The 14,030-nt window shown below is 40.9% G+C and overlaps 2 protein-coding genes across 3 annotated transcripts in view; both read left to right on the top strand.

Annotated features, from left to right (window-relative positions):
- Positions 1 to 1,423, top strand: part of LOC136699820 (protein S100-A4-like) — a 222,058-nt gene extending 220,635 nt beyond the window's left edge. Inside the window, exon 4 of the mRNA XM_066674827.1 lies at positions 1,413 to 1,423. The gene's annotated coding sequence lies outside the window, so the exon portion shown is untranslated. The remainder of the gene's footprint in view (positions 1 to 1,412) is intronic.
- A 427-nt stretch (positions 1,424 to 1,850) lies between these two features.
- Positions 1,851 to 13,797, top strand: chtopa (chromatin target of PRMT1a). 2 transcript variants are annotated; one of them, XM_066674449.1, is made up of 6 exons: positions 1,851 to 2,106; positions 3,859 to 3,953; positions 7,639 to 7,789; positions 8,975 to 9,158; positions 11,170 to 11,310; positions 12,913 to 13,797. In XM_066674449.1, the coding sequence occupies exons 2-6, from the start codon at positions 3,889 to 3,891 to the stop codon at positions 13,110 to 13,112; spliced, it is 741 nt and encodes a 246-aa protein (XP_066530546.1). In that variant the 5' UTR covers positions 1,851 to 2,106; positions 3,859 to 3,888; the 3' UTR covers positions 13,113 to 13,797. The 2 variants fall into 2 exon arrangements, with proteins under 2 accessions (XP_066530546.1, XP_066530547.1); XM_066674450.1 differs by lacking the exons at positions 1,851 to 2,106; positions 3,859 to 3,953 and adding an exon at positions 3,972 to 4,229.
- Positions 13,798 to 14,030: the final 233 nt, after the last annotated feature.

The following is a 14,030-nucleotide window of genomic DNA, read 5'->3' as shown; positions in this document are numbered from 1 at the left end:
CACGTAAAAACAAATAAAGGGCCAAGTGTCTCCTGAGGTCACTTCTGGATCTCTTTTGGCTCTCATTTTTATCACAGCAAAAATCAAACTAACAAAAAACATAATATTTTAATGAATTTAATTATTATTAGAGAGAATATTAGTTCAGCTATTTTATTTCATATATTTCAGACTCCAGACACTCAGAGACACAGACCAGGAGGAAGTGGTTACAGAAAATGAAGAAATGAATATCTTGATCATTACTCCTTAAATGAAACAGAGTTAAATGTAAATAAAATCAAATTTCACTCGGTTTAGGAATCGGTTCAACTAATGAATTAAAAAAAGAACCGATAGACTCATGAATCCAACAAACTATATTCCCGACGGAAGCCACAGATATTCGTAGAAGTGCTAGAGAGACTTTTCAATGACAGGGCGTGAATGGGGCGCACATGATTCAGCAAGGCATTTTATAGGATGTGGGGGGAAAATGTAGAAGCTTAAAACATTTCCTCATTTGAATAAGCCATTACACCAATTTAAGGAGTTGTTTTCTCGGTGTAATAATTCCTCTGAATTAAACATAGTCCTATTAGAATTGTAAGTGATCATTAAATGAAGCGAATCAAGTAAATACTTTTTTCTTATTTCTCTCTCTTGCTTTTTATTCATGGGAATTTATCAGTTTTCAAAGTGAATTTGATAACATCTGTCTAGCAAAATAATTAACAGCAAATAAACGGTGCTGTAAGGGTATAATATACAAGGTGTTAAATATAAATTAAATTGAGCTACATTGTGTACAGACCACGTCAAACGAGCAAAATACTGTAGGATGCTCCTGCGCTGTGGATCCTGAAGCTCTCATAATGCAAACTATCTCATTATAATAAGATTTAATATAGGATATCACCGTTAGAAAGTCATACAAACTCAGTTTCCATAAATGTTGATTATTGTAAAATGCTAAAACTAGAATCTGTGATTTGTGAATATCCTTTGATTAAGAAAATATTTTACATTATTATCATTGAACAACATGAGTGTATTTTTTAAAATAGACTAATTTATCATTTAAACCTGCATTTTAAAAAATGTTTGGTCAGATACAGTTTGTGCAGTCTCATAGAAGAGAATTGTCTGTGCTTACAACCTATCCCAGTAAACATTTAGCCGTTGATTCAACGTTGAAATAACGTAATGACTGCCGTCTAATCAACGTTCTCTTAAGGTTGAAAATGAAAGTTGAAAAGACGTCCAAACACAGACATTGAAAAGACGACTATTAGACGTATTTTGGACGTCCACAGACGTTATTAATTGGTCCCGAAATAAATTACGTATAAAACGCGTTTTGGACGTCCACTGACGTTATCGATTGGTCACCACTTAACTAACTTATTAAGACGGATTTTGGACGTCTATTGACGTTTAAAACATGTCCTTGACGGACAGACTACTTTTAGACCTATTTTGAACGTCCAGGGACGTTCCTTGTTTACTGGGATGATAAACAAATTTGAGACAAAATGCGACGTTCTAGCAATTTTCACAGACCATTTTACTTCATTTCTTTTGTTTCTTTTTATATATTACATAATTTTAACCCAGCACAGTCAACATTTTCATTCTAATCCTTTTATATATAAACAGGTGGAAACATGGATCTGACCTCATTATTACAAGATTTTAGGACATTTCTGAGAGAGAAAGTTATGCTCATGAAATATGATTAAATGTCTTCGCGGTTAAATAACTGACTCTCTGAGTAAAAATTCCGGGCTGAGTGGTGAATCTCGGGTTCTAAGGAAAAAAAAAAACATCTATGGCTTTCTCCGTGGACTGAATGAACGCCTCCATTTTCCCGCAGAGGCTCCATTTTGTGTTGAATAAGGAGAGAAGAGGAGTGCGGCGTCTAACCTTTAAGACTTAGCACATTAGGGGCTTATTTTTTATTTATTAAGGTCTTAAGTTATCAGAAGAAGAGGGGCAGCAGTGAAAAGATTTAGTCAGACGTTTGGGAGCGGTTCATTTTATATAAGTTACCACCTCTGTGTCAAAGAAGTAAATCTGAACGGTGGCGTAAAATCCAACGCAAATCTACAAGAAACGACCAGCAAAGTGAGTCAAAATCATCTAAACGGCGGTGAAACATAACCCTTTAACGTTTTAACGTTGGTTAATTCGCTAAAACTGGCTTTAAATGCGGTATAATCTGATATTGGTGCTTCACAATCTTCCAGAACAAGTGGAAGAAATAATTTTTGGATTAAAACTAAACTTGAACCCCGGGACGTGTGTTTTTATATTAGTAATGTTCTTTAAACCTTAAAGTGTACTGATATTACTTGAAAAGCACTTAAGAAACAATCTTTTCTGGCAGTAAAGATAGAAATGTGGGTCTAAAAGGCCCAGTGTTGATTGATACAGAGGAAGGATTAGCCTGGGTATGGTTACAAGTAATTTATCCAAAATGTGCAGGTTATACGTTTACATTCATTCATCTTTTAATATATAAAATAAATTATATGTTAATAGAAATGTATCTGCTTGAGTAAACAGTGGTTTTCTGGCATTAAAATTAGACTCCTGTGTCTGAAATCATTTAAATTCTTAAATTCACTGTATATTTATGCTCCATAGGGTGGGTCCCCCACATAGGGTTTGGCCAGGTTTAAATGTGTACAGCACAGAGCGTGTTTACATTAATGTGTGTATCTAGAGCCCTCTGACTGATTTTTTCTGAGCTCCCTATGGGATGAAAGGGTCCACCATCACCAGTGGCTCATTATCATTTTAAAGGAGGAGGGGGGGGGGTGCTGCTGTGAGGCTATAGCTAAAGCAGGTAATAGTTGTTTTATTAAGACCCAGAACTGTGTTCCTTTGTGGACCTGGGGGTGAATTCATAGCTTTTAAGAGTTCCTGGGCAATAGGGGCATGTGCCAAATGTAAATATAAATGTAGTGTGACATCAAAACTCAGTATCATTATTAGGATAGACATTCCCACTTTAAACTAGTTACTGCTGGATGTGTTCACAACATGGTTTGGACCTCATGGGTCGGTATGAGTAAAGTACAATTGTGGGGGGTCTCTCTCTCTCTCTCTCTCTCTCTCTCTCTCTCTCTGACACACACACAGTTCTTGTACGATATACTACAAATTAATTAGCTGAAATAAGTTGTCAAAAGCAGCAGTATCACATCCAAACATGAGAACAGAGAGTTCCCTCTAGAATAGGACTACAGATACCATAGCAATACACACAAACCTCTACAGTTCCCACTGGGGTTGGAGAGTGTAACGGTAATAGAGCAGTGTTTAAAAATGTGGACATGTCTCAAAATGTGGTCAGTATTTATGATGTGTGTTGTGTCAAATTTTTGCTCTGTCTTTAATTACGCTGCCAGTGAGTTAATTTGTGCTTTTAAGAGAGCCACAGGGAGCGGGCGCTGTGGGAGTTCACAGACGGAGTAGCCCACCGCTTTTAACACTGAGTTTGGGTTAAAAGGGAGGAATGTAGGTGAAAAATACAAAAATACTCAGAAAACTCTTCATCTGATTTGTGCAGCCAAACAGTGCACCCCCGCGGTATACTCAGATAATATTTAGTGTGGTTATGAGGCTATGAATAATGTGGATGCAGTCCAACTCTTGTTCCCACAATACAGTGAAAGTCTAACGTCTTACAGCTATAGGATTCCCGGTGGTTTGTGTGCTTATGAAATCACTACCTAAAACTAATGAATAAAAAAAGATGGTAGAGGCAGGATTCATGGGCTTGTGCAGTATTCCCCCCCCCCCTCCTTTTGACCTTCTTGCAATTTTACTTTCTGCATTTTAACCTACTTTCCCAAATGTGTCTCTCCACAGGAGCAAGCAAGCCAGCAGGTGTGAAGAGCAATGACTTCCCCCTCTTCTCAAAAAGTCGTGCTGAAAAGCACCACCAAGGTGTCGCTGAATGAGCGGTGAGGGTCCAACGCATCCTGACAGCATTAACTCAAGCCGGGGGGAGAACACAGAACAGAGATACTTAAGGCATGAAGCAGAGAGCCGTTTGGTACTGTGGAGGTCAATGAGGGAGATACAAGACCAGACACGGACGCTAGACTGCCCTCGGAGTGTGTGCTGCTCACTCAACATGGCCACAGTCGTAAAAAAAAAGAAGGGTGACGGGTTAGAGGAGAAACCTGAGTAGATGGGTGTTGGAGTTGAGCAGATGGTCTTATCCTGAGCAACTTACGGTTGGTATCTTTACAGCTCATTGTAGCAAAGCTGTATTCCTCCTGAAAAGTGGTGAATGTAAAAGCGATATTTTGATGTGTAATCTCTTTGGTGTGGCAGAGTAAAGCAAGTGTGAAAAGAGATAAATCACCACTTATTCTACAGAGTTGTTCTGCAGTAGCCTAGGCAGATTTTTAGCCTGTTTAAATAGAGCAAATGGGAACTCGACTGTTTGGTAGCATTGTGTGCTCCACACTGACCATGGACCAGACAAAGCAAAAGAAAAAGTTTTCTGAGGAGAAAAAGAAAATGCTAGACAAGCATGTAAAAGATGGCTGTAAAACTATATCCAGGAAGCTTAATATTCCTCTGAATATAGTTGCAAATATTACTTAGATATTAACAGTCCGTAGAGCAGTAGACTGTGTCTACACAATGATGGTGTGAACATTAAACAAAGGGCCAAGGAAGAAGTCCATGCCAAATGAGATGCATGCCAAACTGCCAGGTGTACCTCAGTGTCTGATCACACCATCCATTGCTTTCTGAGAGACGGTGGACTCAATGGAAGATGACCCAAAACAAAAAGATAAAAGCACTTAAGGAAGGCTAGGAACTGATCTGAATCCAATCAGACGTTTGTGGAAAGAGCTGAAACCTGTGTCTGGAGAAGACACCCTTCAGATCTGAGCGATCTAGAGGAGCAGTTCTCTGAGGACAGACCAACTGTCGACAGGTGCAGACGTCTTAAGAGCTACAGAAATAGTTTAGTTTCAGTTTGTACAACACAATATTAGGCTATCACTTTCACTATCGCTATCACAGGTCCTGTCACTTTTTTTTGTCTCTGCCATTGTCATTATTTTGTTTATTTCTGAGGTTTTTTTTTTTTTTTGCATGGAAGGATACTAACAAATCTGTCCATGGCTGTAGGCAACGACATTGGTGTAGTGTGGTGTTATTACTTGAGCAGTCTTCAGTGTAGGAAGCAGTAGTGTTTTCCAGGACGCTACACCAACAGGCTCAAGACCTATATTTTGGCTCAAAATAAAAAAAAAAGAAGACATGAAAGTGATGAACCAGGGTTTGTCATTAGGGCACGAATGGCAGGAGCTTCAGTTACAAAACATGCTCAACTGGCCGGTGTTTAAATAGGAGCAGTGACTAAAGTCATGTTTGCGTTTAAGGCTGTGGGAAAGATGTTGGTAAACAGGGCTGGGAATTGTTGAAGTGTTGATGAGTGTGAAAAGGATACACTTTAATAGCTGAGGGCTTCAGTCAGCAAATCTCAATCCAGTATAACACAATCTGGGAGATAATCAGCATTTCCAACACCAGCAGAGGGAGTGCCTTTAGAAAGAGTAGAGTTATTCTGATGGCTACAGACACTTCAGCCTGGTTTTCCTATACTTTGTCACCCATCTGATTCTCTCTGATTTTAGATCATGATATTAGTGGGTCAAATATTGGTGTTTGTCAAATTATGATTCGTCACGCTGGTCTTGATCTTGTGTAAGCAGTACACACCCTAAGGTGAGAGAGTTATGGTAATAATGGTAAGGTAAGCTGCTTGCACATGAATGCACTGCAGAGAAAACGAAAAACATGGATGTGACCAGATGAAATTAATACAGTGGATGGAGCAGTATCCTCCATGTTCTTTATGCCCTCTCTCACACAAACTCTCTCTTAAGTGACTACTTAATTTCCTCTCTTTCCTCTTAACATCTCTCTTGTCTTTCTCTATCCAATGAGGTGCCTGGTCCATGCCTGGACGTGACCGTTTCTCCCTCACTCCCTTTTCCCTTCTTTCTCTCACGAAGAAGCGTGAATGGTCACGGTCTGGGCTGTAAGTGGCTGGGTTACCTAGACACCCCTCTCGTCCTGGACCACCTACACCACAACTAGGTATAAGGGGTCCGTAAGTGGCAATCGCTCTGGAAACACTCTGCCTTCTTTCTTTAGTTTTCTTTTTGCTGTCTACTGCTCACTCTCACTGTGTTCCAGTGCTGTTGTTAACTTGCTCTTGCTGACTTTAAAACGGAGTTCCCAAAGTGTTCCCACTTGCTGACATCGATATTAAGACACCTCCAAATCTACAACTGCAACTCAGACATACATGAGCATGTGCAGATAAACAGGAGTTCTATTTTCAGAGGATGTGACATTGTAAAGTGAAGAGTTTTCCCCCTAGCTACTTCATCTTAAGTCTTAGTGCTCTTTCATTTCAGCTCAAAACGTTATCATCTTTGTCAGAATGTAAGGTTTGTCCCAATACTTAGTGCTGCCTAAATAGGCACTGACTATGTAGACAACCGTTTAAGTAGGCAGCGTTCTTACAGACTTCCGACAGGCCACATGTCGGAAGCATGCACACTATGATGTAAAATGCTCTCTGTTCATCCTCGCTTAATCATCTTGTGACTCCTTTTCAGACTTCCCCTCAGAACATAGCGCATTTACAACCTTCGTACTGAACACTCCTCACCAAAAAGCCTACATCTTCACTGGCTTCTAGCACTTTCTGTACTCTCACACCAGCTAAACTTGGTAGTGAGCTGGCGATGTGGCGGAGTGTCATTAAAACTGCTCTCCTGGATATTTAGAGGCACTCTGATAGTGTTGATAAATGTTGATTGAACCATTTTTAGTTCTCTGGCTTTTTTGCTGAGAAATACTATGGAGGAAATTCATGTTTACTTTGGGTCTTCTCATAACTTTAATGAACTGGATTTTAAAGGAAAAGTAGGTACGATCCTGAGCTCCCCCTACAGTTGCAGTGTAATTTGTTTCTACAGCACCATCCTGAAATCAAGAAGGGAGGGGAGGGTGTGGTTTCCTACCATCGTCCACAAGCTACGTAGTGCAGCTTCTGCAAATCTGAGCCTGAAGTGGCAAAGACAGAGGCTCTGTTCTCTTTATTGCAGGTCCGTGAAGCATCACAATGACTTGAAGCTGTACTTTTAAAGTGAAAATACTACCTAGCCTCCTTATTTAAGACGGTCTTTATATTCCCTTAATGTGGGGGGGGGGAAAAAGCCAAGTCGACAAGGGCATGATTAAAAACAGCGCTGAAACAGAGGCTCTATCTTCTTTTTCCTCTATTTTTGAAAGTCTGACAGGCTTTTTTTATTTGTTTGTTTAGTTTGGCTTAGTCCACTGAAACAGTGGGGTGTCTCCACACTTTAAAAAGAGAGAGTATAAGAAAAACAAACACCTGTGTCTAAAAAAACAGGGCATTCACTGAATTGCTGCAGGTTCAGGCCTGTGGCTGCGTCCATGGTGTGGTGTGTGTGAAATGATTTGATTTCGAAACCTCGTTTCCTCCGTATCCCCTCTTCTCCCTCTTCTCTACCTCTCCCATCCCCTCTCTCCCTCTCCCCAACCCCCTCTTCTTTGCTCCATGCTCCTTGGATTGTGTTCCACAAGCTTCACAAATATGATGAAGAACAAGCAGCCAACAGCCGTCAGTATCCGTGCCACGATGCAGCAGCAGCACATGGCCAGCGCTCGCAACCGGCGCCTCGCCCAGCAGATGGAGAACAGACCCTCGGTGCAGGCTGCTCTCCAGCACAAACAGGTACACAGTCAGAGGGAGGTGTTTTTCCACAAAGGCTGGGCTTAAAATGTCTTACAAGCGAGTCAAAATTAATAAAAAGAAACGAATGAAAATAGTTTTTTTTTTATTTTTTTTTATCCAGTATCTCTCCAGGAATTGTTATTGGAAAGTTTGTCCCTTGTTGCTGCAGGGAGGGCAGCTTCTAATCTTGGAGGAATTTTTGCTAGATTGATGTCACATAACACGCAGAAGCTGGAAAACTGTTAGCACACAAGACTTCAATGCATTTCTGTGTATTATTCATACGAATCATGTACAAGCTTAAAGGTTCTTGGAGTGTAATGTTTAACGCAGCTGTCTGTGTAAAGTATTTCTCCGGTTTGACTTAGTTTAATAAAGTAGATCTTGTCTGAAAGTGTTCCGCAAAAGAGAGGCCAAGACCCAAATGTCGCCTTACAACCTTCGTAGGGCACAGTGTTAGTGATAAAAACGAAAAGGTTTCTTCACTCACATATTGCGCTGTACGTTGGAAATAATTTGTAGTGAGCTGCAACGTTCATGTTTTACTGTTAAAACTAGTGCAATGTCTGGGTGGAGTACTTTTAGCTTTATCTGTGATGTGCACTATGTAGGGAGTGTGGTGCTATTTGAGATGCAGCTCTCTACTGACAGACACGCGAACAGAGCTCTGTTTACAAACATGATGCAGATAAATCAGTCAGGGTTTCATTATTTCTTTAATGTCTAAATGAGGACTAAAGTGTTGAGAGAAACAGTAAATTGTACATTTGAGTTATGAGTTAGTATCCAGTATGGTGGCTACTCTACACTGATGTCAGCTGCAACCCATGGATTAAAGTTCTTCTGTGAGGATTTGATGGTATTCAGCCATAAGACCATTAATGAGGTCAGGTACTGATGTTGGATGGTTAGTTGTAGATCACAAATGTCAATCCTGCTCATCCCACATGTTGAAGCTCAGTCACTCCAGAGAGCACAGTTCCTCTGCTCAGTGAACATTTATACCCTGGTTCTGAAGATTTAATTTACAAAGATTACACAAAATGTGTGCGCACAGTTGGTCTGTTCCTGAAGTGGGTTAACACAAAAAATAAAAAGCTAAATTTGAACATTGTGATATCTTTGGACCTGGTGTTGTTTTGATGTGTTCTTTAAATAAATAACCTAAAATGTGATCTTCTGCAGAGTCTGAAGCAGCGACTGGGGAAGAGTAATATTCAGGCTCGACTGGGGCGTCCCATTGGCCCATTGATGAGAGGTGGGGCTGGTGGGCGTGGCTTCGCAGTGGGAGGACTGCGTGGATCAGGACGAGGAGGACTGAGGGGACGAGGACGAGGCGGCATCATGAGAGGAGCACTGGCTATCAGAGGTGAGGAGATCCTCGTAGGATTGATGGGATTCATCATTCATTCGGTGTTATATCATCCACCCTGTCATGTAAAGTGTGCATGAGACTAGCGAATTATTCATTAATTAACTACATCTCATTTATTATTTGTCTCATCACAGCGTATGAAAATATCTAATGAGAGAAATGTAGAATAATAATGTAAAGATCTGGTTACATTTAGTTGTTTATTTAAATATATCAGTCAGTTTAATAGAAACAACTGATCATAGTTCAACATTAATGTAAATATACATTAATCGATAATATTAACCCCTTTGCATTGGTATCACCCCAAAAACATTCGTATAGATTCTTCCCTAGATGTCTGCTGGCCAAGAAACTACTGGAAGATTGATTCTTTATTTTGTTTCATAGGGCACATGCACTCTCTTTTCTCCATAAATGAACACAGTTCTGTGTCTTTTATAAAATGTCTGTGACATGCTTTGCTCAAAGTAACACAAGGATCAAACCCCACAGCAGTGTCCTCCCTCTGTCTAAACAGCCCCTGTTCAGAACGCCCGATTTTAGCACCTGTTCCTTTAAATGATAATGAGCCGCTCGCTGTTCACCCCGACCCCGAGCGCTCAGCAGTGAGGAGCAGAAGCTCTGGTTTTTAGCTGTTTTCGCTCGGTTCTCTTTCTTCTCCGTTCTCATGTTCTCCGTTTTTACTCAGTGCCCTTATTTCTCTGCACTTGTCTGTTTTGCAGCGTTTAACCTCGTCTTTGAGCTCACGCAAACACGGTTAGGCAGCCCACAAAAGACACACTGGGTGGTCTTGTTTCATTGTGCGTGGTTTGGTGGTCTCCAGAACCCTGCGTAACTGTGGCAATGCACTGAACATATTATGAAAACATCACACGTCCCATATGTATGAAAACACCTGTGATCCTTGCACTTCAATATCAGTCATTCATTCATTTCAAATGCAATGGGCTCAAGTACAAAACGTCCCTATCCAGTTTTTTATGGGTTGCACTGTCAGTTTAACCTTGGGTTTGAGTCCCACTGCTTGTGCTCTGTGAACGTTGTTCAGAGATTTAATCCTCCCTAGAGAATGGAGCCTTTTTATTGGATTAAATCATCATATTGTGTCAAACACAGCTTTCCTTCATGTTGTGAATGTTAAACAGAAGATCTGTCGATGCCACACCTGTCCTGGGTGTGATGTGACTGAAAAGGACAGCTGGGCTTTTACTGCGGCTAACACTCTGTCATCTAATGTCAGAAGTCATAAAGGGAAGCTCCAGCATTTTCAGCCTGGAGTCTAAACTATTCTCTAAGTATTTAAAGTCTTCAAAAATTAAATTTTTATTTAAATTTCAGTCTTTATGACTTTCCCATACTGTATGACAGTACGTTGGTGTTAATTGAATTGGTTTGCACTTGTATTGTTCTTGAGATATCGGAAATGCATATATGCCTTAGGATGATTGTAGTTTCCCCTTATTTCTCTTTTTTTAAAGCAGTACCACAAATCAGAATACAGGGTGGGCCATTTATATGGATACACCTTAATAAAATGGGAATGGTTGGTGATATTAACTTCAAAATAGGTGGTGACCATGGTGGCCATTTTGAAGTCGGCCATTTTGTATCCACCTTTTGTTTTTTCAATGGGAAGAGGGTCATGTGACACATCAAACTTATTGGGAATTTCACAAGAAAAACGTTTTAACGTAACTTTATTCTTTAATTAGTTATTTACAAGTTTCTGACCACTTATAAAATGTGTTCAAAGTGTTGCCGTTTGTGTTGGATTGTCAATGCAACCCTCTTCTCCCACTCTTCACACACTGATAGCAACACCGCAGGAGAAATGCTAGCACAGACTTCCAGTATCCGTAGTATTCGTATCACCAACCATTCCCATTTTATTAAGGTGTATCCATATAAACGGCCCACCCTGTACATGACTTAATATATGTTGTCTTGCTTAAATCGGTCAGACTAGGTTTCATCAGAACACATTTTTCATGTTCTGGTACAGGTGCAGGTCCGCTGAAGGGCAGAGGAGGTCCTGGACGCATCGGTCTGCGGAGAGGCATGCGTCAGCGCGGAGGAGTAAGCGGGCGAGGAGTGATCCTTGGTGGACGGGGAGGACCTGGACGCGGAGCAGCTGGACCTAGAGGTGAGAAATATAAAGCTATAGGTTCAACAAAACTGTAAACAGGTTTCAGGAACAATTGACAAGTTGGTAATTTATAAAAGTTGCTTATTTAGAATTAAATTAAACAGTTATAAATGTCTGCAGGTGCCTATAATCCTTTATTGGGATGCTGTGGGATTTAGAGTGCCCCTAGTTCTTAAAGTCATAACAGCAATCATAAAAGACTGGTGCTGTTTTAATGGAAATGGATGGAAGAGAACCAAAACAACAAAAGCAAAATACTCATTAGACAGATCTTGCTGTTGTAAAGGAAGGAGGAGTGTTTGAATAAACACAAACATAACATTTTAACAAATTCAAATGGCAAGTTTTCTAAAACTCAATTTTGCCCAAAGCTGCCTTCCAGATGGAGCTTTTTGAATTCTATGCTCCACCAGAGGGCAGTATAGAGTCTGTCTCCTCTTTTGGACAAAATTGAGTCCAAAGGGTTTGTGTGGGTATAGATCAGACAATTAAATCAAAACAATGTACAACTCTTGGTCACAAATAGCTCAGCAGAGATGAGCAGGATCTCGTGCTTGACCTTTATTGTGAACAGCAGGAGGAGGACAACCGCCCTCACACAGTCTGCCTGCGCTGGGTGAAAGACACATCACCACTAATACCAAACTTCTGGTCTTAACTCCTCTGAGGGAATAAAGTGCAGTCCCAGAAATATGAAGAAAGAGTTATAATGGGGCAGACTAACGTGAACAGTGTTCTCCCTCACTGCTTTCCAGCGGCTCTTCCTCCCCTCAGATGTCACATGAGTCACAGTCAAGCTTCCAAACAAGCCTCTGTAGAGACTAATCAGAGCTGGATTTTGTAGCAGCTGTAGCAGTGCCTCCCCATGTTGTACCTCTTTACATATTTATGAGAATAAAGTAGGAAGCAGAGAAGGGCGGCTGTAGGGCAGGGGCATAAGACAGTGTCTCAGAAGTAAGGAAACACCCATGTAAAAGACACAGTCCTTCACAGGGCAACACGGGGACACACACATTCACTCACACACTCACCTACGGACACTTTTAAGTCGCCAATCCACCTACCAACGTGTATTTTTGGACTGTGCGAGGAAACCCACACAGACAAGGGGAGAACACACCACACTCCTCACAGACAGTCACCCAGAGGAAACCCACACAGACAAGGGGAGAACACACCACACTCCTCACAGACAGTCACCCGGAGGAAACCCACACAGACACAGAGAGAACACACCACACTCCTCACAGACAGTCACCCGGAGGAAACCCACACAGACACAGGGAGAACACACCACACTCCTCACAGACAGTCACCCGGAGGAAACCCACACAGACACAGGGAGAACACACCACACTCCTTACACTACTTACACTTGAGTAATTATTTATATTTAGTTTGCATTGCTTTTTGTTTCATTTTATTACATCAAACCAAATCTATCTGTCTAAAATGACTCACAGAAATGTACAGTTCCCCAATCCTGAGACTGATATTAAAGCTAGGTATAAACAGGGCCACACGTCCAAAACCATGTCCTTAAGCTTTGTGTTTGGTTAACTGTGTCAAACCCTTTTTTTTTTTCTCTCCCTCTCTCAGGTCGTGGTGGTCTTCGAGGCCGTGGGGGTTTCATCGGGAGGGGCCGTGGTCGTGGACGAGGAAGAGGAGCCGGTCGTCCTGCAGTTACAAGAGAGCAACTAGACAATCAGCTGGATGCCTACATGTCCAAGACCAAGGGTCACCTGGATGCTGAGCTAGATGCCTATATGGCTCAAGCAGATCCTGAAAGTATGGAGTGATGACCACAGCACCCAGGGATGGAAGGATGGAGAAAAAGAGAAGGGCCCGTATTGATCTGCAAATAAATAGACTGATGATATAATGTCAGCCAAAAAACCAAGACTATTTTTCCTAAATGTCCACAGTAATCCTACTGACAGTTGGATTTAAGGTTTCACCAATGTGTAAATTTTCTTGTCAGTGGCAAAGAACAATAACACAGCAAAGTTGCACAGACTATAGGTACCTTGGCAAAAAACAGATTTTGATTTGGGGGAAGAAGTGTTGATGAAGTGCACATTTTATTAACGTTGTGTACGTAAGCCATTCAGAAGCTAATTTAGAGCCTATAGTCATGAAACTCAAAACCGAAATGGGCTTAGTTTAGACCCGAGCTGAACGCCTCTCTATAGAACAGTTATGGCCTTTGCAGCTCGTTTCAGCTCGACATTGAAGAATACTTTTTTAGTTGTATTGATTTGCCCCGATGCCGGCACTCCCTGAATACTACGTCCTACGAATGTCTTTCCCCTCCCTTTAATTTTTATTACATTTTATTGTGATTTTAAAAGATTTTTGAAGAAGGTGATGTTATAACTACTTTTTGCTTCTTTGTGTTTAAAAATATACAAAATATCTTGAAGTCTATTGTAACCCACGTCCGTTTTTACTTTTTGCATTTTAATAAACCTTGGTCTTGGTGGACCGACATTTCAGCACGTGTTTGACTTTAAATGTAAACCGCGCTACAATAGTCTACAATATATATTTATTCAGTCATTCATTATCTGTAACTGTTAATCCAGTTCAGGGTCGCGGTGGGTCCAGAGTCTGCCTGGAATCATTGGGCGCAAGGCAGGAATACACCCTGGAGGGGGTGCCAGTGTGTGTATATATATATAAAAGCAAGCACATTTTAAGTATAAAACCTTGTTTAA

The sequence above is a fragment of the Hoplias malabaricus genome, chromosome 6, assembly GCF_029633855.1.
Source record: "Hoplias malabaricus isolate fHopMal1 chromosome 6, fHopMal1.hap1, whole genome shotgun sequence".
Lineage (NCBI taxonomy): Eukaryota > Metazoa > Chordata > Actinopteri > Characiformes > Erythrinidae > Hoplias > Hoplias malabaricus.
Note: the sequence above shows the minus strand (reverse complement) of the source record. Positions and strands in the feature narration are given on the sequence as shown.